Source organism: Gymnodraco acuticeps, unplaced genomic scaffold, assembly GCF_902827175.1.
Source record: "Gymnodraco acuticeps unplaced genomic scaffold, fGymAcu1.1, whole genome shotgun sequence".
Lineage (NCBI taxonomy): Eukaryota > Metazoa > Chordata > Actinopteri > Perciformes > Bathydraconidae > Gymnodraco > Gymnodraco acuticeps.
The window spans coordinates 431804-458842 of record NW_022989752.1 but is presented as its reverse complement, the minus strand read 5'-3'; the positions used below and the strand labels follow the sequence as shown (position 1 = coordinate 458842).

At 39.0% G+C, this 27039-nt stretch overlaps 2 protein-coding genes and 1 long non-coding RNA gene across 5 annotated transcripts in view; 2 read left to right on the top strand and 1 right to left on the bottom strand.

The window, feature by feature from the left end:
• Positions 1 to 2531: 2531 nt before the first annotated feature.
• Positions 2532 to 4914, bottom strand: LOC117542654. Its single transcript, XR_004568464.1, has 2 exons — positions 4608 to 4914; positions 2532 to 4029 (listed from the first exon to the last, which is right to left on the bottom strand). It is a non-coding gene; the product is annotated as an uncharacterized LOC117542654 (long non-coding RNA).
• Positions 4915 to 5718: 804 nt separating this feature from the next.
• On the top strand, positions 5719 to 15403 carry ak4 (adenylate kinase 4). Its single transcript, XM_034210454.1, has 5 exons — positions 5719 to 6278; positions 7058 to 7177; positions 11838 to 12010; positions 13000 to 13118; positions 13457 to 15403. Exons 1-5 carry the CDS (start codon positions 6137 to 6139, stop codon positions 13584 to 13586), a joined length of 684 nt encoding a protein of 227 aa, XP_034066345.1. The 5' UTR covers positions 5719 to 6136; the 3' UTR covers positions 13587 to 15403.
• Positions 15404 to 16361: 958 nt separating this feature from the next.
• Positions 16362 to 27039, top strand: part of dnajc6 (DnaJ (Hsp40) homolog, subfamily C, member 6) — a 48363-nt gene continuing 37685 nt past the window's right edge. Inside the window, exons 1-3 of one of the 3 annotated variants that reach the window (XM_034210440.1) lie at positions 16362 to 16741; positions 20353 to 20500; positions 26286 to 26421. In XM_034210440.1, coding sequence (XP_034066331.1) covers positions 20488 to 20500; positions 26286 to 26421 — 149 coding nt within the window. In that variant the 5' untranslated portion in view covers positions 16362 to 16741; positions 20353 to 20487. Of the gene's footprint in view, positions 16742 to 18256; positions 20501 to 26285; positions 26422 to 27039 lie in introns of those variants that run through there. The other 2 variants (XM_034210422.1, XM_034210431.1) reach the window with 2 other exon arrangements.

Genomic DNA, 27039 nt, shown 5'->3' with positions numbered 1-27039 from the left:
CGCTCACAGAGACAAAGTCAATCAATTCACAAGTCTTATTTAAATATTTAGTTCCGTGATATATGACTCTGAAAAGCAGTATACAAACATTTGGAGCAGAAGTTTCCTTCCTGCAGGGCAAATTCTCAGGGAGGATCGGGACAGTTTCAGGGAAAACTTACTAAATGAAAACATATTACAATAGTTTAATAACCCAGTTCTTTGGTTGTGTTCCTCGCCTTTAGTACTGTTAGTGGACCCCTGTGCACAAAACCACATCAGTACAGCATTTCTGTAAGGTCTATACGGGTATTTTATGGGCAGGTAAAGGCATGGACTGTGACCCTTGTGGAGGAAAGGAAACAACCTTCCTACTGTCACAAAAGAAAAAAAGGATATCAACGTTTCTTTCTAACAAAAGACTGGGTGGTTCGTTTTAAGGTAGGGACTTTCCATGCCGCATCCCAGTCAATACAGTTATCCCCTTGCATTAAAAGAAGATGATATTCTCATAATAAAGTTGGTGTTTTGTTGACTACCCTGATAGGTAGTGGGTTTGAATGCCTGACCTCACTTAGAAAATAGCTATACTTCTTTTAAGCAATGTTAGCTTCACTTGACGTTTAATGCTTTATTAACACAAGTTATGAATTGCCACAAATGATCAAGATAGCACAGGGTGAGTCAGAAAAAAACATGCGCCTCAAGTCGAGTAAAGCAGATTGAGGTTAGAGTGGGACAAAAACAATACATTTGTCATGACTCTTTGGGGATTTCCACAGTAGCTATACCGTTACAGAAAACATTGTAAGGACAGGTGCAGTGACCTTTGGTTTATCAGACATGACTCAAACAGTGCACTTATTATTCAAAACATCAAAAACACGTTTCATTTCAGCATGTTGACATCATATATCACAGAACAATTGTGTTTTGATCCGTGCTATACTGATATCACATATTGAACATAAGATTCTCTTAAACAATGCTATAACAAAATGGAGATGACAAAATGGAGACAGCAGCGGTCATTAATGTGAGTCATACATTGTTGTTTCGATCATGTTCAACTGTTCTTAGGGGGGAAATATATTCACTTAGTAATGAAACAATTAATAAAAGCTGTTTTTTTTATGAGACTGGATTCACTAAAACTTTTTGAAGTTGTCAGATGACATAAGTTTCAGAAAAAAATAACAGTTGCAGACATGTTATTCAGACCACAAAGCACATGACTAATAGATCTTTAGCTCCCTCTGTTGACAACAATGTAGAGCAACATTTTGCGACTACCTTCTGCTTCAGCCTGCAGACCAGTGCTCCCAGAGACGGAAGCTCATACAGTATATATACCAGCGACGTGCAGTCAGGGGAGGCAGAGCCTCACCTGTCATACTCATAGACTGGCCATACTACAATGTAACGGAAAAACAACTAAAGAAAACCTAAATAGTAATAATAATACAATGTCTCCACTGATATGTGTTGTAAATGTGATTTATGTTTGATTCCAATCGCTTTTTATAGTTAAAATCAGCTAATTTGTCGAGCTCCGCTACAACTACGGGTAGCGATGAGAAAGAAGTGAGGCAGGGACGAGCTCTGCCTCTCGTAAGCCCACAGTAACTGGCTGGAGCGCGGGCACTAATTTAGCGCGGGCACTTATTTTGTGAGCACGCTCAAGCCAGTTACTGTGTGGTGAGGTGAGGCACAGATGAGCTTTGCCTCACTCAGAATGCGTCACCCCACAGAAAACTGGCTGGAAAGCGGGCCCTAAGCGCATGCCTGCACCATCTCACTGTAGTCACCAATGTAATGTTTGTAGATCCCTTTATTACATTTATCCTCGCCATCCATAGTCTCTAAATAACTTATTTCACGTATATATGATATTTAGGCTCGCCGTACAACGGCAATGAAAAAAGCACCAGGGGAGGCAGCCATAACCTCTGCCGCAGTGAAGGGGGCGCACGTGAGCCCACAGGTCCTTGTTGCTACTGTTATTCTACGCAGAGACGGTAGACCGTAGATGCAAACAACAAACTAGACTTTTTAAACTAGAGGAAGATAAGGAGGACTTTTACAAAAAAGTAATAGAGATTGTTGTCCAGAAGGATAGCATGGACTTCATATTCAAGTCAAGGTAAGACCACATTGGTAATGAAAATGGGATCTTACTAAGAAAGAACAATCCAATATTTAGATTGTGGGTATCCTTTTGTTGAACGGTCTGTTTAAAATGAATTGAAGCATCAGACCAAAAAAGCTTTTGAAAATAACCGAATATTTCGATTAAGGTCAGAATATAATATTTGTAAATCTGACTCTGAAAAAGTCAGTGCCTCACCAGCCATGAACCTCACCGCACGTCACTGATATATACTAATGCTAAATTAACTTTGCTGGTAATGCTATAGAGATGTCAGAAAGTATCTAATGTAATGTTAAAACTGATCAGAATGAGCCAACATCCACTCAATAGTTTACTGTTCTTTGGTTTGTTTAGGATTCACTGGATATTCAATAGCAGAAATGAATAAAACAAATACAGGTTTAATGAAAACAAACATTTATTTATTTATTTGAGTTGAGCAAAAGTTACATAAAAAGTGAAGATAATATACATTTATAGGTTTTGAGTATAATGCTTCTTAAACTTAAAAATAAGACAATAAAATACTTTTTTAAGCATGCAACAGTCTACTGGCAGATTTAATAAGGAAAAACATAATTTGAATAAATCACATTAGTACTTTTGGATACTTAACAATGAAAACAAATATGTCTCTTTATTAACATACTCACACTTCATTGGTCATTGGTCCTCTGGCTGGTTAGCTGCACGCGGTTTGAATAACTGCACTCGTGTCAAGTTGGCAGCCATCCTTCAGTTATCACAGTACTGTACCTTTGATGGGGACAGCATCAGCACTGTGATAACTGAACCAGGGAAGCCTGACTATTCTAGCAGTCCTTGGTTTCCTCGCATGTTGTATCTTCATCATGTAATTCTTACAATATAAATGCTGTTCAGTTAATATACAATAGCTAATATAAGAACAGATTAGTCTACAGAGTCACAGGGACATCTAACCTAACAATCCTTCTATGTGTGTAAAAACGTTTTTATTAATATCCTTCCCATCAGTGATCAGCAGCACAGAATATTAAAAAAAAATGCAATATCATGTTTGGGGATATAATAATACCACTATAAAAATGTTTTTCAAAGTAGAGTAAAAAACATACAACAACTACTCTCCATAGTTTGATAATGGGAACATTAAAAAACAGTCTTTATGCAGGATAATAATGATCCTGATTATCCAGGATTCCTTTATTTATGAACAGAGATATTGGTTAATCAGTGAGTCATTCAAGTGAATGGAAAAAGCTATTTTTTGCCCTTAAATCAGGCCTGATACATGAGGTTGTATTTTACACAAGTATTTGGTCTATTGTGGTAAATGTTCTTTTAGCACAACAATTCATTTGGTACTTCAAAAACAGACTCTGATGTTCATTATGATGAAACTTCTAACTGCAAAGGTTGGGCAGTTATGAATAGACACATGCAATGTGTAGCCTACCCTATGGCCTATTGGCTGTGAACCTGTGATTTAAACAAAATATACAATACTTGCACATTTGGAGGACAAAGATTGCTTTACAGTATTAAGCATGCTATCGTGTTAAATTATTTCGCAAACTATTTCCAAGTGAACATATTTTCATTCTTTTTTTTGGTACACAGAGGGCTCGTTAATGTTTCATCTCATACAATAACTAGGGGTACGAATACTTTTTTTCTGAGCCTCTTTCCTGCTAAGACTGGATCGAGACAAACTACAGTATATTATTCATACCAACCACAAGGCCGAGTGACGTCAGACTTGTTATGATTCCCCTCACAGGCTCCGCCCCCCTCCGCACGAGCAGCCTCTCGTGCAGTCCGGTGGCGTCTCTGGCCGACGTAGCGTCTCCTCCTCCTCGCCAGTCCGCCCTCCTCACTTCATGTAAACAACTCCATTATCCCCGCTGCTCAGGGCCCTGGCCAAAACATGTTCATGTCAGAAAAGGCACAACAACATTTGCAAGTAACTAAATATGGCAGATGACAAACATATTGGTAGGGAGGAATGCTCCGTTTGCCTGTAACAAGAGACCCTGTGAAGACAGCGCGTCCATATTGCATAAACCCAATGTAAATAACGGAGGAATGGCTTGTAAACTGCTAACCGTAAAGGTAACAGGCAGTGATTCTGACAAAAGGCTATGGTAGACAACTACTGTTTGACGACAAGAGCGAGGACTGAATTAAGCGCTTTGTTGCTGTTTTGTACCAATAAACAAAAGTTGTCGAAATCCAAACAAAACGGTTATTAATGTCATATCATATAAACAAGCCTACCTGCTTTAACTAGGATTCATTATAACGCGAGCCAATGCGAAATATAAGTGCAATGTTCGTATTGAATGTTGTGCAGCCAAACGTTAACGCCCAGCATAGCATACACACCCCTTTCTGGCCAAAAACAAACTGCATGCTGTAAAATTCCAATAAAATCAACAACAAAAAATTACATCCAGTACACATTAAGTATATAACATCAATTTGACTCACTTACCTGACATTTTCCCGTTTAACTCCTCGTGTTTACATGAATATGTTTTATGACGCAGCAAGACCACACAGTGCAACGTGAGTGTCGCCATTTTTTGTTGTTTTGAATTATCCAAAGCCATGTGACAAAAAGAAAATATCTTGTAATTAAAAGCAGGCGTCCGGGTCTGAAGACGAAAACTAGTTTCTCTAATCTCGAGGCTCAAATAGGTTAATCTTCCGAGCTGTTTGTCTGCTGGGTTCGTCTGGGTAGTCTGACAGTAGACTGCAGGCTGTGCGCAACATCTGACAGCTCCGATATGGCTCGCAACAAGTATCCACCCGTCCGCAAATGTTGCGCGGAATGACAGCGACTCATGTGCTTTTCTGCAACCGCTGCCAGCATTGGAAACTTTGACAAATAAGAACCCCATGAACCTTAATAATGAACAAATTAGGCTCTGATTTTAGAGAAATACTGTCAACAAGTGGTGAAATCCAAGAATAACCCACTTTATTAGATATAAGTCACTGTTGTAATTTATTTATTGCAGATCTGAATCTCCAAACATCAAGTGTTCTTTGAATATTTGAAACCGTTGGATAAAGCATATATTGTGTGGTGGGACATCACGGGACATAATATATTGAGTATTTATTTACATGGTGAAATAAATAATGTTAGGGATGTGTGTCATTGACTGTCGTGCACTTTTTTCTGGCTTGTAATAAATAAGTGGCAAGGTAGTTTAGCAGATCAAAATAACTTGAAATAAGGCTTCCCAAACAAAAAGGCTAGACATAATATTGGTCTCAACCTTCTGCACATAAATGCACTCCCTTTCTGATAAACTGGTTAGGCTATATGTTGCAGTTAAATGAATTGGCAATGCAGTTTTTATTTTTATTTATTTTATTGTGTGTGTTTTTGCTGTTATGTTGTAGAAAACATACATTTCTTTCTAATTATGAGTAGCCTAAAAAACATCTTCTCGCCCTCGTCGTATCTTATAATTTTAGACAGCATTCTCTGCACGTCAAGTTCCTTGTAACATATGTCAAGGATTATTAGATTTTCGCGGTTGTCGTTGTTGTTGATGTACATTACTTGGAAATTCTTTAAAAACTACAGTAACCAGTTTACCCGGCAGTTCCTGCGAATCAGTCATCCGCATTTTTACTGGATGATGTGCGCAGAAAAATAGGGCGTATGGGAGACTCCCCCATTCATTCGCAGACAAAAGTCTCTCTCCATGAAGACGTAGGCGGGTGTAATGTATCCTTAAACGACCTGCAAGAAAAAAGGAAAAGGGCGTTTTGACTTGATCCGAGCAGGATAGATCCAATGTGCGCATTTAGTGTTTAACAACAAATAACCGCAGGGTAAAGAGACACGGTGAAGTTTGTTGGCAAGACAAGTTTAGAAGCACGCCAGGCTTTTGACCAGTTTGATTGCTCATGCGCTCATCTTTTTTTAATTAGGAGGTTTACTTCCTTCTTTTTACACGCAAAGGACAACCTAACATTTGAGCATCCCAGAGGTTTTACAAAGACATGGCCAAGTTATTCCGAGCTGCTATCATGGGTCCTCCAGGATCAGGGAAAGGAACGATATGCAAGAGGATTGCTCAAAGCTTTGACCTGCAATATCTTTCCAGTGGCCACTATCTCCGAGAAAGCATAGCGGCAAATACAGGTATGATGCTTCTGCAAGTGAACTGCTGCCCCCATACTGGTGTGTTAACAGGAACAAGGGAAGTCTGTGTTTTTATGCTGCATGTGAATCTTTATCCTAACGTGCGCAGTTTCCACAGTTGTTTTCTCGAAGCTCATTTGACAAATTACCTTTACAATCCAAGCTAAAACACGGTGCATTTGGATGAATACACACTTAAATCTTTATCTGATTTGTATTGAGTTCAGATACCTAACTTGGTGAAATGCCCAACACCCACAATGACTCAGTATTGAATCCAGTTAAACACTCATCGATGTTTTATCACAATAACTCACACAACCATGCACTTTAAACCATTGGTTTTGTCTCTTTAAACGTCCTTATTATAGCCTCCCAACTGGGACAATTCAATTCCAAGCATGTGCAAAGCCCATGTTCACTGATTACTAAATTAGAATCCAGCACTGCAGAGGGTTTGCTTCAAAACTTGTGTGCTGCTTTGTTGCCATCACTGAAACGTTTCCTTAAAGTTGTGACTTGCTGTGTCATTACCAAAGCCTTTTTGCTTTTAATAGTGTTAGGATTTATAAAATATTAGTTCAAAATGTGTGTTTGTTTAAATAATCCACAGATGCACAAAGTTACAGTCTGGAGTTTGCAGTGAGAGTTTTAACCAGATATGTGCCTTACCAAGTGTTTATTTTTATCATGGTGTGGGTATATTCAACAGGCCCTGTCCTGGCTTGTTCTTGAAATTCAGCAGCTGGAAGCATCTTTACCTGTGTGTTGTGTATCAGAGGCAGGTGTGCTGGTGAGGAGCTATGTAGAAAGAAGCATGATGGTGCCTGACCATGTGATGACCAGACTGATGCTGCCCAGACTGGAACAGCTGATTGGCCAAAGCTGGCTGCTGGACGGTATGAAATAGTTTTTAAGTTATTAAACACTCAAGAGTGCATTCTATATTCTACTGATGCGTTATATGACACTAGCATGATTTATAATATAGCAGCGTCCATCCTTTGCCTTGATCATTGGTAGTGGGGGATACATTCTTCCTTGATGCAGCATTGTGGTCAGTAATAACTGTCAGCCACTCCTTAAATCTGATTGGCTTCCCCATGTGCCACCCACATAATCCCATGACTAATAAACATGTGAGCTCACTTAAACTGTAGAACTAAGAATATCCTTTCAATTGCTGTGTGAACAGCAACATAGTTTAAATGAAGAAATAACATGGCAGAAAGCTCTTGTTCTCTCTTCAGCCCAGCTCTGAATTCAAATTAAAGATAAAATATACAAGATCATCGTCATTTTCAGGAGGATGCAAATGCTTTCCTGAGCTTTATTCCAAGTTTCGAAATGTTATAATAGAATCACGTCATTCAGTGCCAACTGACATTAGTCAGTCAATAAAAAAACAGGTTTTTCTTTTGTCAATTCTTGTATGTGATATGTAATTATTTTTTTGTTGCAATGTTTATACAAACAAAACAAGTATTGATGAAATTGCCTCAAGTGTGTTAGCTCACAAAGGAATAGGACATGTTTCTTCTTATCTGATAACATTTAGGTTGAGCATTAGTAACATGGATGATGACAAACTTAGCGGATCATTGTCTTGTTCATGTTAAATATTACCCTCTATCTCCAAGTGAGATGCCAAACATTGATGAAACTATTGGGTATTTTGTGTTTTTAACTTTGAATCATGAACATCAAACAAATACTTGTTTTCAGCAAAAGAGAGGGGCAAACAAATCCCTCCCCCTCCCACCACACACACACGCATGCCACACACACACACACACACACACACGCCACACACACACGCACGCACGCAATGGCCTGCATTTATTTTTTCCTCTCCCTGAGGTTTCTCCCATTTTCCCCTTTAAACTGTGGGGTTTTTCTCTGGAAGTTTTTCCTTGTACGATGTGAGGGTCTAAGGACAGAGGGTGTCATATTGTCATACTGATATTCTGTACAAACTGTGAAGACCACTGAGACAAATGTAATATTTGTGATATTGGGCTGTATAAATAAACATATAACAGATAAATCCCATGCTGCCCAACAAACTAACATGGACACATTTATGCATGTTACTTTTTAATTGGGGCCTCCCAGTAAATCATTTGTGAGCAGCATGATGCTCCGGTGGTTATAGATATTTAACAGCTAGTTATTGACCAAACAATGGAACATACACAGCGATTGCCAGTTTCCACTCTACCAGATAAGGAAGCAATAAACAGAAGAAACACCCAAACATATTTATACCAAAGCATACTAAAACCAAAAAACAAGAGAGAAAAAGTGACCTTAAAACTAAATGACCTATATTTACAGTAAGCATGCCATGTCAACACCAACCATGCGGATTGATCCTTGAGTAAGACCTTGAATTCCAGTCAACATCTCTGGTGCTGAATTTCCCCATAGAGATCATAGCAATGTAATCTCATTCCTAGTGTAATCTACATGTTTTATAACAAAAGTAGACATACAGTAATACTAAAATATTCTATTTCTTGTTCTGCTTTTATACACTTAATACTATTTTTATTCAAACAAGTATTGAGGATCTAGGGATGGAAATGTTGTTCTGTTTGTCCAGATATGTTATCACAACTATGATATGGTAATACTTTATTGTCAAATATAGTCTGAAATTGTTCTTGCATCACAGCAGCAACTATTTGAAGGATTACCTTTACCCATGGTCAAAGTTTTCCCTGAACTAATAAGTGGAAATATTGGAATGTATGTGTCCTATTCCTGGGTCGTCCACTTATTGTAAGATTGGCGGTTCATTTCCAGGCTCCTCCAGTTCGTATGTTCAAGTGCACTTGGGAAAGGTTTTGAGATTGTGTGAGAGTGTGAGAATGGCATCTCTGATGAGCAATATGGCATGTTATATGGCAGCTCTGCCATCAGTGTTTAGAAATGAAGCCCTGAGGGCATGCGGTGGATTTGAAAGGCTCTATATCAATACAAGTCTGTTGACATTAATCACATAATAATGGCGCCATTCTATTAAGTGCAGTAGCAAGCCATGTCCGTGAATCAGCATGCACAATACCAGAAACCTGAAACTGGCTAACCTAAATGGAATGCAGCCTTTATTAATGCGATTCATTTCACCTGTGTTTTTCCTGCTTTAGCAACTTAAAACGCCTCCTTGGAAAAGAGTCTTATTAGGTACATACTAGGGCTGTGCGATTATGGCAAAAATCATAATCACGATTATTTGGGTCAATAATTGATATCACGATTATTCATTGACCATTTATTGAACTTTAAAACAAATAATATTTTACCAATAAACAAGATCAACAAAATATGTTGGAGCGCACTTCCAAAACCATACCAAACATATATTAATATGATAAATACAAATAAATTAGACCAAAATAAATTAAATCAAACATGTTGCAGTGCACTGTCACAACCTACTGAAAACTCCTTAACATATAGCCAACATTTTGGTAAAACATATTCAACATATTCCACTCAGTTACACGTTGAAGGCTGGCCCACCGTCATGGTCCAGAAGTAACAGGAAATAAATGTTGAACTACAATTTAAGACCAAATTAAAATGTTTAGGCCACCATGGCAAATGCTGGTAGGGCTGCTCGTGTCAACTCTTAAAGATTTTTTGCAATAAACACCAGCCTGTTGACATGGTCTGGTTTCAGAGATGAGCGCAGGCAGGTGACAATATTGCCACCTGTACTGAAGACCCTCTCTGAAGAGGAACTTGTGGCAGTGCTGCCACATATGACACAGGAAAAAAAGAAAAGACTCTGAACCCTTTCTTTGCCATTATATAAAAATAGTGTTGCTACAAAAGTATAAATGAGGCTTACTAATAAGACAACTCAGATCTGAAGCTACTCAGGAATCTGCTGCAACAGTGCAATAAAAAAGACAACATTAATAGAATCAAACCCTTTTTTTGTTGCATTTTAGTAGAGTATAAAAAGAAATGCCTTTTTAAAATAGCAACACTAGTTTCTTAACTTGAATTGATCATAGACTATAATCAATTTAAACAGAACAGATCTTAATGTTTGCATTCTTATACCATGTTGTACAATAATTATAATGAATAAGTTCAAACAAACTCAAATTTACAGCTGATTAATAACGGTATCTAACTTGAGTTTGTATTATATCAAAAACCTGTTGAAATGCTTCTGTTATTGTTACTGTCCCCAGGAATGCTTCTTTCACAACTTCGCCATCTTTGAAAGACTTCATGTGTTTCGCAAGAACGTGACTGACACGATAAGATGCTCTGGTGGCAGCCTTGCTCTTGTTGTTGGGCCTGGTGAAAATGGACTGCTGTGCATTTAGCTGTCCTTTCAGGCCCCTCCCCTTTTGGGCAGAATTAGGAGGGAATTCCGTCTCGTAGCGTTTGTGCACTCTTTTGAAATGCCGCTCCTAAATTACCCTTCTTCGATAAAGCCACGCTCGCATTGCAGATGAGACAGATGGACTTTGAATTGGAATAGATACAGAAATAATCATCCTCCCACTCGGAGTGAAAATTATATATTTTGGGCTTTTTTGCTTCTGCCATAATTGCGGTCTTGTATGTGTGCGGACTGTCACTGCACTGCCCACTGCCCAGCCACGTCGGCCAATCACAAAGTTTTGATGCGTTCAAGTGCATTATTCTGGCACAGGAAGATTATGTTACAGGACATTAACGATAAAACAGAATATTGTTGTTCTATTTTTAGACACATCTCGCGATCGACTAGGAATCTCCCCGCGACCCTTCTTTTTAACGAGTTGCTGCTCTTGTTCTGACATCTTCGCTCGCGATGAACACATGTCACTCCCACGTGGCCGAGTGGACTTTTAGGGAGGGGCGAAAGCACACCCAGCAAAATAATCGTATTTTGTCAATTATGCTGTTTTCATAATCGTCACAAGCCATAATCGTAATCGCGATTAAAATACGATTAATTGCACAGCCCTAGTACATACATTCATGAATTGCAATAACATTGGTGACATACTGACTTTTTCACTAGCACTACTATTAGGTAAAACTTTCACTCTGTCCAACACCTTTTTTTTATGACCAAATCCCCAACAAGCTAAAACGGGTAAACATTACCTGCTAAACATCAACATTTGTTCGCATTTAGCTTAAAGCACCACTTTATTTTTGCACAGCTCTGTTGACTCTTGTCTTGTTATTGCTGGTTATGGTTCATACACGTTATGTAACTGAGTGCATTGTTACTCTACAGTAAGTTCATTCACATGTACACAATTTGGTTATTGTGTCATGGCTACAGACAATGTCAATGAACTTTCATCAAAGTTTAGTTGCTGTCAGCTTATTTATTAGCAATCATTGGAACAGGAAATGAACTGTACATAACTGTGACAGGGCCCGTTATTCCTGAAGTTAGTGACTCGCAATGACAATCACAACTTCAAAAACAAACATACCCTGTCAATCTTAAATGTTGTGGAAATTAAAGGTCATATATCAGCAAACTTTTCCTGGTCTCTCACTTTCCCTGTTCGTCCTTTGTACTCTGTGTAGGTTTTCCCCGGACTCTGTCCCAGGCCCGAGCCCTGACCAGTTTGTGCCAGCTGGACCTGGTCATCAGCCTGAACATCCCCTACGAGACTCTGAAGGAGAGACTGAGCGACCGCTGGGTGCATGCAGCCAGTGGCCGAGTCTACAACATGGGCTTTAACCCGCCACAAGTGAAGGTCTCAACAAGTGTCACAGTGCTTCAAATATTCTGCTCTGATTTACTTCACCACAGGATTTGTTTCGGTGTGTTTTGAAGCTGATTGGAATGAATACCGGGCTTCAGCAGGGTGGAAGCTTGTCGAATTTAGAGATTGAAACCAGTTCAAGTACAATATCCTAATTTACTACTCCACAATCATACACAACAACACCATCTACACTCCTGCTGTTTGTTATTTAACTTCACTAGTTTCTTGTCACGTTCACTCAGTTGAGTATTTCGTATCGTTACCTTTCTTTACTCAAATCTCTAGATATCATCTTTTATGACCTATAAAACAAGTTAACAGAGTTCATCACATACATTATAACTAAAGACCAATAAACATACTAACAACACCATGTAAAACATTCATAAAAATCCTGCACTTTTATTGTGTTAAAGTGTTTATATAAATATTAAAAAAATTCTGAAGGGGATATTTTCTGGAGAATACAGTATTGTTAGTGAAGTCTGAAAGCTACAACTTTTACATGTCAGATTTCAGAGCCCTGACAGCAAATGTCATAGGTTGTATACAACTTGTTTTCCAATGATTGCCTCACTACAGAAGATATGGCACGTGATAAAGTTGTTTTGCTGTAGTTTTTTTTTTTTAAACAGAATGCAGAAATGAAACAGGATGAGTATAAAAAAGGAAGGAATTTGAAACCTAGATATTACAGTTACGCAATAGTACCTCTTGTTTGCATTAAACAATGGCTGGAAAGTTCAAGGCACAGGAAGCAACCTGGAGAAATGCCATTGCCAATAATTACCGTATGTACTTGATATCTTTATAATACATTTACCCAAAGGATTGTGGTATTGATACAGATGTAGGAACTGCATGTTTCTACCTACTGTACAGTGTGATTGCACTGTCCAATCTCATATGCTGTAAGATTTTGAGAGATCTTGAGTTTACCTTTGTTGTATTGTTGAACCTTGTGTTACATATCTCAGGGTAAGGATGACGTCACCGGGGAGGCCCTCATTCAGCACGATGACGACAAACCTGAAGCCCTGCTGAGCAGACTGAGATATTACAAAGATGTGGCCAAGCCTGTCATGGATTTATACAAGTCAGTATATACTAAACTCTTTTTAGCAGTGAAATACCTACATGCAGTCAGATGCTGCACATGGGCAATCAAAGCCAAACACAAACAAAACATGGAGGTCATGAAATGGATCGTGTGAATTTGGTAGTTTATCCAAACTATTTTATTCAGCAGTCAACTATGAAGTCTTTTATGTTTTTTGATCAATAGTTTCCTATTTTATAACTTAAAATACAATTAAACATTTTGGATTGTCTTAAAAATATATAGACTAATAAACCATATTCTGCCGTTCATTTAATCAATATTTGAATTTTACACATCCTTCCTTTTTATTTGTTCTGTCATTTCTTTCTCAGGTCACAGGGAATCCTTCACGCCGTTTCCGGTACAGAGACAGACAGGATTTGGCCTTATATCAACTCCCTCCTCAGCGCCAAGATGCACATGCAGCCGTCAGATGCCTTCCAGACCCAGACACCCCCATGAATGAAAGGAGAACAGGCGGAAACATGAAGAGGCCACCACAGGAAGATATGTGATGTTCCAACAAGCTGGTCTCAGATTTCAGGTTCCTTTATTTTGAGGTTTAGAGGCGGATAAGGATTATGATCAAAACTGTAGTTATCCAATATGTTGTGATTTAAACGACAGTTTTTCTCTTAAATTAATGTATGTTAGAGCTTTATTGATTGGGTTGATTGTCTGCATCATAGCTGAATGTTCAAATATTTCAAGGCAATATGCATCAATACACATTGAATTAAAATAAAGGGTAGCTGTGGTGACACTAAAGGTTAAGAGAGAAGTAAAACAGTTCAAAGATTTAGAAGAGAAGGATTCCCTTCATTAAAGCTGCCTAGTTTCAAGATTGTATCTTCAACAATAGAGGAGTATGGTAGAATATTGAAATACGGACCAACATATCACAGTCCGACATTAAATATGTGATAGTGAACACTAAAATTGATTATGAACATTTGCAAACTTTAATGATGGCAAACAAATGGAATATTACTTATAAATAATCTGTTCTCGTTCCACATTTGAATGATTACACGTTAAACAAACATTTAATAATCAGGCAAACAATATCATATTGTCGCCTCTTTGATCTATAGTCATAATTTTGGTGTGGAACCCTCCAACTTATTTTCCAAAGGCAAGTGACTTAGGAGTTTTAGTATTCATGTTGTATACACATCACAAAATCACTTTAAAAATAAATAAATAAAATCTCAACTTAGATTGAATTGATTCACATCACATATACATAGTGTTGTATCAAAAGCCAATTTTACACGGAAATTAAATGAATCAATTTGGGCGAGAAAGGTTCAGAGTGTGAAATAAGCTGAAAGATATGCAATAATCCTGCAAAGCCATGGCTCATTGTTTGGCTTGATCCGCACAGTATTTCTAGAATATACGTGAAAAATGTGCACTGTATAAACTGCTATTCTATTCTTACTTTTGTACTGAAATGCTGCAGAATAGTATGCACTCTGCAGTTGATAACATGCAGGACAATCTACTGGGCTGGTGCTGGACCTGTCCAATATTCAAGAAGCACTCAACGCCACGCTCTGTGGCTGGGATGAAGACCAATGCACAGAATAAAGAGAACCCCTAATGCCGTTACATTTCATTAAACATGTGGTTGCCTTGAGATTGAATTCATCAAAATGTCAGATAGTGGTTCAAAAAATGCTTTGTTTTGCAGTGGCAGTTCAACTTAAAGATGGTCACTTTTTGGGAAGCATCACGTGTGTAAAGACTTGACTTCTGATTGTTTGAATGTATACATCACTGTTGCAGGGTAGAGAACATGTAAAATGTTGGCTTTGTAGAATTAGTTATTTTTTTAGACAGAAATTAACAACTGAATTAATTATGAAGCCACATTCACCAATGCAGCAACCTATTGCACGCAGATACACATCTTTATCATATTTTTTTTAGATGAATGTTGCCTTTTATCAATGTTTTTTGGTGGAGTTTTTTGAGGGTCTGAAAATAGTCGGTGTTGCAAGTAGGTTGAAACATTTGCTGTGGCATACCAAAGATACAAGATACAAATATTTAGCTTGAGAAAAGATGTCTTTGATAAAGCTGGGATGGCTCAACATGCCAGTCAGTGTTTTGGTTTGTACAGTGAGGGGGAGCTGTAAAAATATGTTGTGCAACCACACCCCAGTGCTGTTGTGTAATATGGATTAAGGGCTTTTTTTCTTTCATATTTTCAAACCTTGCTGTCCTAACATGTTACATTCTTAAAAAACAATAAAAATATGTCCTCAAATCTGCTGGTGTGTGTGTGTGTGGTTTACATAATCATGTACTTGTAGCTAATTGTATACAACAGCATTAATCTTCTGTCCTTTACTGTGTCCTCATTGTTGTCAATGTTAGTCAGATGATCCATACTAATTAAGTTGGGTCTTTGTAGACAAAGACCCAACTTAATTATTTGCTTTCAGGATGTAATACTCAGTGTGAACAATGGATCATAGCAAGTGGGCATGTAACCACAAGTTGAACCTTAGGTATTACAAAGCTCTGAGTGTTTTGAAAATTAAATAGCAGTTTTATTTTTTTAGACATGTCAAGTTTACATTTTGAATACTGTCCTTCCTGGTTGAAACTACAAACAACTTTTGTTCCCACTATAAGAAAAGGACCTCCCTTCTTGCTCTCTGGTCTTTCAAGTGAGCAAAACAGGAAGCAGCAGGTGCACTAATTTGCATATTAAACCTAAAAGCCTAGGGTGGATTTAATGAAGGTATAACAACAAACACGCGTTCGAGATACGACTACTGTGTAACTGTACATCTCCTTTCGTGTCCAATACTCTCAGATCTGTAAATAAACCCCATTTAGATCACTGACGTAGAGCTCGATCTAAATCGTTTCAGATTCTCACGGATTAGTCTCATCTGATGTGTTTACCGTGACACAGCACTATAGTACTGTATGTTCATACGTGGACCATAATTTTGCTCTTAGTGTGTCCAAAACCTGTAATGCTGCACAGTATTGCATTGTAGTTGTTTATTTAGTCACCTATCTTTGTTGTTATGGGGACCTCTACTGGTAGTGATCAGCCGTTTTGTGAGCATAATAATACAAAAAAAGGTTCGACATGTTAGTGAATATCACCAGTGTTGTTTTTTAGACTATCGTGTTCTAAAGGTAAACAGATCGGTCATTGCATTCAGCTCGTTGTTTAGCTCCATCCTAGGTTTTACCAAGCTGTCTCGCTGAGCGGCGCACTTTCTGCTGTCCATCCACACTATGCACTGCAACGCTCATCCACATCATCTACAGATCTACCAATCGCCATCGCTGGACCCAGTTTGTTGCTCATATGCCAAAATGTGATTTATGATGATGCCGTAGCCGTAGCGCATGCTCAGTAAATGTACCGACAGCTTATTCGCGAGATACCGGGGAATCCCTGCAGGACTGTGTGTCTCCCAGGACGTGTAACGCGTTGACCTTTGACTGGCAGCGAATGACAAATCAAAGGTCGGTGTGTGTGTGTGTGTGTGTGTGTGTGTGTGAGAGGAGTCGGGGTTCAAAGCGCATCCCCACCACAGCACAAGACGCATCTCCTGGGAGAATGGTAGAAAGCTCTCTGAAAGGTAAAGTAATCCGTTTTTATATGTAGGCTATTATACGTGATTCGTGAGACGTGCTGTATCTTGCATCCCTAACCAGGTATAGAAGCATCATGATGTGTGTGTGGATGTTACATAATATCAGCTGCCTCTGTAAATGCACACCACTCCCTCCCACCATTGTGCATCTCTGCTCGGAGGGGTTATTACATTCTCAATTTATGAGAAGAATTCATCTTATAACCCACATTCAAGGCCTCTATTTTTGTTTGCAAGAGCATAATTAATGACATGTGTTTTTTTGTGTGCAGCGGATGTCCATTTTATTTTCACACATTAAATATTTCAGTCTGGTTCTGTCAATAACGATCGCTTCTGTTACTCAATTAAATTAATAAATGTCATCGCCTGGACTAGATTTAATTATCAGTGTGAAGGTTGCCGCTTTGATTTCAGCTGGATTTTTCTATCAGCTGATGGAGCGGCATTTCAGGACACCAGTTAAAGGCACAGAGCACTCCGACTGCAAATCGATTAATAGAGGACAGGTGTTTTATTTTTTACGCATAGCCTGTATAGGGTTATAGTTGGCATTTGTATGTGCTGTCCCTTCTATCCTGATTATTAGTATTATCATGATCACTATCTGTATCACGTAGGGCTGGCTCTACATTGAGATGACAGCTCTCTCTTGTTTGGTCCAATAGCCATCTTCGTCATCTCGAATAGCGTCATGCACGTCACGTGAGCAGTTTAACGCTTGGTGTTGCAGGCAGAAATCCACACACACCTTATTTTATATTGCTGTGCTAGTAAACTGCCAATTGCAGTGTTAAACAGGGCTGGAGTAACTAATGTAAAGGAATTAGAGTATTAGCACCAAAATACTGTATAACGTATTAATTATGCATAATGGTCCAAATGCTTTTTTATGGATGTAATTGGTGCAACATTTAAACTTGATTGATATTGTTTTAGGAGCTCAAATAGACTATCTGTCAAGTGGTAGTGGAAAACTAGGGCATCATTGATGCCATAGTCTTTCTCTGAAAAAAAGAGACACATACAGTAGCAGCCAACGAGTAATCTGTCATGTTTCAGTTTTTACCCCACAGAACATGGATTACAGGATCTAAAGTCTCAAAGACATAACCCCAGATTCAAGTCCACCGTCTGTTTATGTCAAGGGAGAGCTGATCCAGCAGATTCCTGCGATTCTGCTTTAACTGTTACAAGGATAATCATTAATCCTCAATATATCCTTGAGAGTGATGGTAAAAAACAATGAAAATATATGAACAAGGCACAGCAGAGTAAAAGGGAATGTCATACTGCTAAAATGGCGTTGAGCATTGCATTAGGCTATTTAGTAATTATTGCAGCGTCTCTGATGCAAGTGTTGCACCAGCTTTATTGTGTGTTTTTTGTTGTTTCTTGTTTTTGTTGGGTGTCAGCTGCATACTGTCAATGGTCGCCCAACATCCGTATGGTGCACAATACAATGCTCACAATAGAGGCCAAGTCTTAAAATATAGGCCAAAATAGCTTGCAATGTTGCTCTAGTAAGAAGATATCCTTTTTATACGTTTTCTTTCAGTGTTTTGTTATTCACATTATTAGTTGATAAGCTTTATTTTCTCAGTAAATTAATATTTTTTGTCTTTAAATGACAAAGCAACTTTGAAAAGATTGAAGTAGTGAATGAAGTTAAAACTATACAAATTATTATTTGATTTATCAAGAAGTTGACCCTTTCATGGATCAAACGATGAACAGACTAAGCTCTACTTGCATCTTTGTGTGGCTCCGGACATGTCTGTCTTTGATCGTGGCAGATATTGTTAGGACCTTAAAGCACCTGCTCGCTCCATCCAACACAGTCACACTCACAAGGGCATCAAAGGGTAAATATTGGTAGGCACAGGGGACAGGAAGCTCCATGGCAACAATGTAGTGGCAGCGCTTTGCGTCCGGTGATGGCGGGGGTATCTTTCCTCCCTTTCGGACATTCCGTTCCTGCTGTGCACTGAGCTCCCGTCTGCTCTCCGAAAAGAGTTTCCCAGGCTCATGTCCTCTTTTCAGAACCATGCAGGGTTTCTGTTGCCAAGGGACAAGGCCAAGGAAGGAAGCATGCCATCAGTGGTCAGTGTTTTGTCCTTCATGTATCCACCCTCATTACACACAAATTACGAGCTAAAATTACAACCATTTTAGATTTTAATTTATTTAATAATAGGATATTAACATTCAAGAATGCTATTAATGAAGTACAGAGGAAATCCTCTTTAATTCAGAGTGAGTTTCCATTTTCTGACAAACTATGGTAAGTTGTTATGCAAAGTTGACAATTTATTTTCGTCTTTGATATACCAGGGCCAGGCGCCCTTGTTCATTATATACACAGGATTTTAATGATAAATGTCCACTATTGGGGGCCTAAACTCATAATTTAGGCCTTGCCAATTTGGTTATTTCACTAGATGTTTTAATGCATTTTGTTTTTACTTTTTAACACTACACAACCATTATCATATCTTCTTAACCATGCCACGTGTAGTCAGGGTTATAGACCATATCATACAGTCTGCATCTGTATTGCAAGCCAGTAGAGCAATGACTTTGCCAACTATTTATATCACCAATAAATCATATAAGTATTTTAAGGCTACAAGTTAGTTTATGCTTTTCTCATTTATCACTAGAATATGTTTTTTGACATGGTTGGACAAAACTAGGATTTAAACATCTGAAGTATAGGCATTGCTATGTGCATTTTTCACAATTGTATAGACATAACAATTTTTCTTGAACATATTTGGCAAATCAATCAATCATGAAAACTAATCAAACATGGGCTGGAACAACTGCCATCTACCATTCCTACACAGAAAACGAATCATAATTGGCTTGAAGCTCATTTGGAAAATTGCTTTTAAAAGGGGAAATCCACCAAGAATGAGAACTGTGTTGTTCATAACATTTGAGTATCAATCATTTTTACATATGGACAGGAGAGCAAATGTAATGACAATGACTATAAAAGACAACATGTTATTTCTAATTGTTACAGAAATTATGTGCATATTGCAACACTGATATTCCCACATCAGGTTTTTTCCCATAAAAAACAACATATAAAAGAGTTTAATGAAAAATAAACATAAAAGAGTATCAGAAGGACTGATTATAGAATGTGAATAATAGATGCAGCAAACCACATGAGAGGATTGAGCGTTGGGGTGGATTTCCCTTTTACTTAGCCGGGGACTAAAGCGTCAGCATCAGCAGCAGCAAAAGCGTCGTAGTAAAATGCGGTGCTGCTGAGAAAAGAGGAGGCGATAGACAGAGACAGAGAGGGAGAGAGAGAAGGGGGAGCGAGAGAGTGAGGGAGAGAGACCACCGGGCAGGATATTTCTCTCCAGAAAACAGAGGCGACCTGTCGTCCTCTCGTCCCCGGACATGTGGTGCACCCAGCGGCAGTAGTAGCAGCGGTGCTTGCGGTGACGGCGCGGCGTTGCCCTTTACGTCTTTGGAGCTTCTTTTGTCTTTAATTTTCTTTTTTGTGTGCTTCGGTAATGAGCTTGCTGGGGGCCTACAAGAAAAAGACCAGTTACGATGGCTATGAATCTTTGCAGTTGGTCGATAGTGGCGGAGATAGCTTCAGTGTCGGAAGAGGGAGCAGCAGCAGCGGCAGCGCCACCATCGCAGGCTCAGTATCGGCCACCCTAGGACCGAAGGCGGGCCCGCTGAAAGAGGAGGACTGCAGCACCATGGACAGCTCAGGTAAGAGACCGCCGCCGTCTACTTGGATGGCATTGTACGCTGACGCGGAGAGTGCTTGAGTAAAATGTGATGACTAAGTATTAATGTGGCCTGCAACTGTCCTGGTGTAAGGGTAGCAGTGGACAACACAATGGCTAACAATAGTGAAGTAGGCTATACTATAATAGCATAATGATGCTAGGCACCTCCTTGAACCCCACTTCAGGGCTCATAGTGGCCCCCAGACTCCACCTATATGCTGAATTGGGCTAAATGCAGAACGGTTTTGGACTTTTTGTCCAACATTTCTAAATATGTGTTGCTAACCAGTCCTGTAAATAGTCTTAAAAGATGACCAATGCATTTGACACACACAGTTCAGACTAGATGTAGTGGTATGTTTTAGATGTGTCAAAAAGATAATGTGAAAACTAAATATGAAAGCATATTAGGGGTGTAACGGTTCACAAACATTTCGGTTCGGTACGTACCTCGGTTTTTAGGTCACGGTTCGGTACGTTTTCGGTGCAGCAGAGAAAATGATCACAAAACATAAAATGTTTTTTTTATTATTTTTATTATTATTAAACTGTGAATAATGTTTTTACTCAAATAAAACAAAATATAATAAAATAAACATTAAGGTGCAGCATTTTGATGAACTGAAATAATCTGTATTTGAACTGTACTGTACTAGTACCTATAAGCAGCCAGCTTGACATTAGGACTTGCTTGCTTGTCATTGTATTTTCATGTTCTTTTTAAGAAAAATTAACATTGCTTGCCGAAAGGGCAGATCTGCTGGCACTAACAATGTCTCCTGCTGTGGAGAACACCCTCTCGCTAGGGACAGAGGTAGCAGATACAGCCAGATAGCGCTTTGCTAACATGGCAACATAAGGATATTTGGCGTTTGTATAATAGCTTTGGCTTGGTCTGAACTTGTTGAGAGTGTTGGAGGCTTAAATGCTAGTGGGAGTTGGGTTTGCACTTCAATCTTTTTTCTTTTGGTACCGGTGATATTCACGTTCGGGTGATGCCTTTTCAAATGAGTGTGCAATTTTTGATGTATTGCCAGCCGCGTAACCAATTTTAGTTGAACAATGCCGACAAACAGCTTTGGTTCGGTCCACCTGTCTTTGTCCATCATCCTTGTACGTAACTGCGAAACTAAAATGTTTCCAAACGAGCTCAACCTTATCTGCGTTGCCCATTTTGACAGTTCCTCAAATTACTGACTAAATTTGAACGTGTCCCTGTGACCAGCTCTCATTAGTATGCCTCTCGTCCAATGAAATGACTTGGTCGCTCTATGACGCGTTGAACCCAAAGCAAATTACACTGAACGCTGCACCTGAGATTTCATTTCAAAAAGTTGTTCATGTTGTAATTATTTTTACGTTTAACGTTATATTAGTTCGGTACACTTCGGTACACTTCGGTACACACGTGTACCGAACCGAATGGCCCACACCGAATAATTTCGGTACGAATACGTATACCGTTACACCCCTAAAGCATATGTATACAAAATACATTACAAAATACCCAGATAACCTAATTACATTTCTCATTTACTTTATCTTATGGTCTTTAAGAGGGAAACCGTGTAGCACTAACGATAAGAGAGTACATATTATGCACGAAATACTCTCAGTACTGAAGTTTAGTCAACTGGCCATAATGGATAATAAGCTTAATCCAATTACAACTTCTATCTGTTTATCATTAATCTGATGGCAAATCCTCATGCTTTATTGAATTCAGTCATAATTGCTGATTTGATATGACACCTTATTACTAATTGATGACATTCTGTCATATGTAAAACAGCCTCTTGGGAAGAATAGTTGAATGATGCCACTACTGTGCCCAATGCTGTCACTGCAACACCCCTCTGCACTGCTGCCACGGTAAAAAAGAATCAAGAAAGTAAATAAAAGTATCAAATTACATTGCTTTCATTCAAATGATTACTTTTTACATTTAAACAGGTCTACCATTTACCTGTAGACAGTGAGGAATTGGCAAATGTTATTGGTTCAAAATCTGTTTTTATCATACAGTATTGTTTAATTTCCAATGAGAAAGGGATTTCCCCCCCCCAAAAAGCACCACTGCTTATATGCATTAAATATAATTATTGGATTTGTAATAAAGGAAGGATAATAAGGAAGTATTTTACTTTTGGTATTTAACGTTTAAGTCTGTTGTGCCTTTGTGCAGTGCTCTGTGCAGACAGCCAGCCTCTAGGGATGAACAGTGGTGTAAAACAAAAGAAGCTGGATGAGGAGGGTCAATGAGGAAAGGGGATTGGGGTTGGGGGAGGGTGGAGAAGGGGGATCAAGTGTCAGATGTCTGTCTGGTTTGCCAGGCCTTATGGAGGGTCTCTTTCATGTATGTGTGTGCCTGTACCTGTCTATGTATCCATCTGTCCAGTTCACACACAGCCTGATACTGAGGGCTAAAGGTTGGCACTCTAAGGTAGACACATTCATTGATCTTTCTGGAAAAGCCCAGAGCTATCTGTTCTGTTGATGCCCTGCTCTCCCACACTGTGGCCAGGCTCTCTGCTGTATTACCTGATGGAGACTGTACCAGAGCCTCCCTCTGGTGTCTGTTTTAGCACTGTTTGTCACTGTAACTGGCTCAGCAGTCTGCACACCCCCACATCCATCTGGCCGCAGACAGAGGCACACAGACTAGTGAACACATTCACACAGATTTGCAGAGAAATAAATGCAACATATAATACAGACAAAGCGTGTAACATACAGTACAGGAGAGCATACATTTAGAGAGCAAAATTAGTATGCAGTATGTTTGCTGGTCAAGCTTTATTTTTGTGTAGTGCATCCATGTCTCATTCACACCAACCAAGATATTGCTGGAGGAATAATTGTGGGTCTCCCTCTCAGCTGTTTATATTTGTGAAAGCAAAAAGATGCATTTGAGGAGGGTGGATGTATTAGTGGGTTTGGTCCCATTTTTTGTACGAACAGCTCTCTTTTTTTTTCCTTTATCAAACCAGATGCCTCTTTACCTGAGCAAATATCTGAACATTGTGGGGGGAAACTTCAGTGTAGCAATGCAGTGGGAGTCACCGACTCAGGAAGGAGACACGGGGAGAGCTGGAGCTTACAGTAGATGTCAAACTCTGATGGTTTATTAGGAGCTTCGGCCGGAGAATTCACACAAGTCACAGAGCCAGAGGTTCTGACTTCACGATAGAGTTGCCACGTCAATTCTGAAGAACTCTACCCCAGACCCATGTATATAGCTAGTTCAGAGAGAATAATCAACATTGTGCATAACAAGATAGAATCATAACACCTCTATCAGCTGACGCCAACAGGCAGGAACAGGGAGACAAAACACTGAGAGCACAGCGGCCAAGGTTACAGGCGTGTGTGCTCAGTCAGGACAGTATGAACTGATAAACTGGGTCAAAGTTATGGGCTTTGAAAATATTTCCCCAACAAACATGATTGGCAGTTCCAGGTCGGTTTTGATGCAGAGCAGGATCCAGGTTTCCCTAATACGTCCCGTCATGCTCACCAATTGGGGAATTTGCATAGTAAGGATGTTAGAATAGAGCAACATTTATATTTGAAATTAGAGAAATGCAAGGGGAAGCTTGCCAGCTATAGGAAGATTGCTATCACTCTCATGTATGTACAGTATAGATCTAATTACACCTTGCAGCTGGTTTACTTAGATGAGCATTAGGCTGGAAACAGGAGGAGTCAGTTAGGCTTGATAGGTTCAAAGGTAATAAAATCTGCCTTCAGACTTTATTTTTTAATCTGGATTAATTAGGTTAATTAATGTTCTTCAGGGGTACTGTTAAGTGGATTTTGTTACTTTTGGACAGAGCCATATAAGCTGTTTTCCCATGTCTTTTTACAAAGCTAGGCTAACCAGCTTGTGGCTGTAGCTTTATGTTAGTGTGCAGACAGGAGAGTGATATTGATCTACTAATCTAACCTTCTGCAACTTAAGGTTAAATGGTGATTGTATGGCATTAGCCCAGGATGCAATCAACAAATTAACAACTTAGAAGTTAAATACAGTCAGCAGTTTAGCAAATAAACAACAAAGAACATGTTTCTTATTTGCGAGCTTTGCAGCATGTTACCTTCCCTTTATTTTTCTCTTAAAAAGCGTTGACAGTTTATGCTTTATGGAAAAATAAAGATGAAATGTCTGTCTCAAAAACAGTTCAAAAGACAGTTCATCTTTGCTACACAGTTTTACAGGATGTGAAAAACGAGGCCTGCTGTCAGCTTAGGGTTTCAAGGTTTAACAGCAAAAATGTGACGACAGTTGTGCCGCACTAGACTTGAAATATCTTTTGGTCCTTTTTATGATGTTCCTCCACTCTCCTGTTTCCATGTAAAAATGTTGATAAAGGTGATGAGGAGGCTATTTTTTGTAATGTTTTTATTCTCTTTGTTTATTATCTGTTGATGTACAGAAGTCATTTAAAGGGTCACTGTACTTTTATTAAACTGAAGACATATTATCCTATAGTCTTTTTCATATTAACAAAATAAATGACACTACAGTTCCCATGATGCAATAGCTTACATCAGATCCTCCATGTCTAGAACTGCACCACTGACATTTGTATAACCTTCAAACTCCACATCTCAAGTTCAGATAACACTTTTTGAGTGCCTCTTCAGTTAGCAGGAGTTTTCTTGTATGCATTTGGCACAGCACCACTTGAGTTTTGGAATTTTCAGGGGATCATATGCTGTATAAGTTTAACAAGCAGGAGCTTTATTTTTTCAATAAAATATGAATCCCCGTCACACATTTCAGTGCCTGTGAAGTGAGTCAAGAGAGTCACATTTTGGGAAAGGGATGGAGGGATTCAGACATGGAAAGAGAGAGGATTGGAGGGATCAAGAGTAGGCAAGTAGTGAACGAGTAATAAGCAGTGACTGTTTATGATTAATCAGGAAAGTCGTCCAAGCAGCCAGCTGATTTCCTAACAGACGGTGTTTGTAATGTCTTTGTGAGTGTGAAAGTCAGCTGTTAAAATCCACCAAAGTGTGCCCCTCAATTGTTTCACAAAGGTTATCTAACTCCCAGAATTGGTATACCAGTAATACCGATATATGAAGAGGAGGGATAGAAAAAGAGAGAGAGGAAGAGAGAAAATCTTAATTTTCCTAAGGGGTGCTGACTAATATAAGACTCTTGGATCTGTTCCAACCATCGACTGGATATCTAAGGTTCAAACATGAGTAAGATCACATATCATGGCTAAAAGTAAGATCTCACACACACACACACACACACACACGCACACACACACACACACACACACACACACACACACACACACACACACACACACACACACACACACACACACACACACACACACACACACACACACACACACACACACACACACACACACACACACAGACACAAAGTCCAGATGGTATGCATTTATTTGTGTGTCTCTTTTGTCCTTGTCCATCATTCCTTCACATCTACACATTAATGTACAGTGACTCATATTGCCTCAGTAAGTAGACCCCTGACTCCTACAGATAGTGTTGAAGTGTCCTTTAGCAAGCCACTGATCCCCTCTTACCCCTTTTTCCAAAAGTCTATTTTGTTGCCATTTACAATTAAAGTGTGTCTCTCTTTTTTGCATCCTTAGTGTGTGTGTGTGTGTGTGTGTGTGTGTGTGTGTGTGTGTGTGTGTGTGTGTGTGTGTGTGTGTGTGTGTGTGTGTGTGTCTGAGAATTGTCTTCTTAATTTCTGAAAGTTCTTTTGTCCCCAGAAATGGATGCCAATTATGGCGGAGGACTGTTGGATATGGTGAAGGGAGGAGCCGGCAAGTTCTTCAGCAACTTCAAGGACAACTTGAAGGACACTCTGAAGGACACCTCCACCAAGGTCATGCATCAGGTGGCCACGTAAGTTACCGCTTCATTATACACATGAACTGCACTATGGCTTAGCACTCACTGTTACTTTCTGCCATACAAAGCTTTTGTTTTGGTGTCCCTGTTTGTCTCTACTAATTACACTATGTGATCAAAGAATTGTGTACCTACATTTAAATCTGATGTTTCTATAAAAGTGCCAGATTTTTTCAACTTTATTTACAGTGTAGATTAGCAGGCATTCAATGTATCTGAAACGCTTGTTATTGATATCATATAGTCTGGCATAAAGACTAATCTAGTTTTTTACGAAAGAAACCCCATGTGGGAAGCGATATTATAACATTTGGAGTACTTTATAAAATAATGCAAAACAGTCACACTGCACAGCGGTGGACATTTTAACACATCTTGACTCTTGTCAAAGTAAGAGTAATGATCATTGAATGGTATTCAGAAACCTAGCTCATAAACTTGAACACAGCTGGATATTTGATCACATCTTGACTCCTATTTTGACTAATGAACATTGAATGGTATTCAGAAACGTAGCTCATATTCTTGAATGTTATATATAGTATATATCAAATGTTGTGACTTCTAATGTAGCGTTGTTTCAGCTGTTGATTACATTGTGAAGTAAATCTG

Coding starts and splice junctions, on each gene's coding strand:
- ak4 (XM_034210454.1), top strand. CDS start 6,137: ATGGCCAAGTTATTCCGAGCTGCTATCATGGGTCCTCCAGGATCAGGG. Junction 6,279..7,057: donor AAGCATAGCGGCAAATACAG/GTATGATGCTTC, acceptor GTTGTGTATCAG/AGGCAGGTGTGCTGGTGAGG. Junction 7,178..11,837: donor CCAAAGCTGGCTGCTGGACG/GTATGAAATAGT, acceptor TACTCTGTGTAG/GTTTTCCCCGGACTCTGTCC.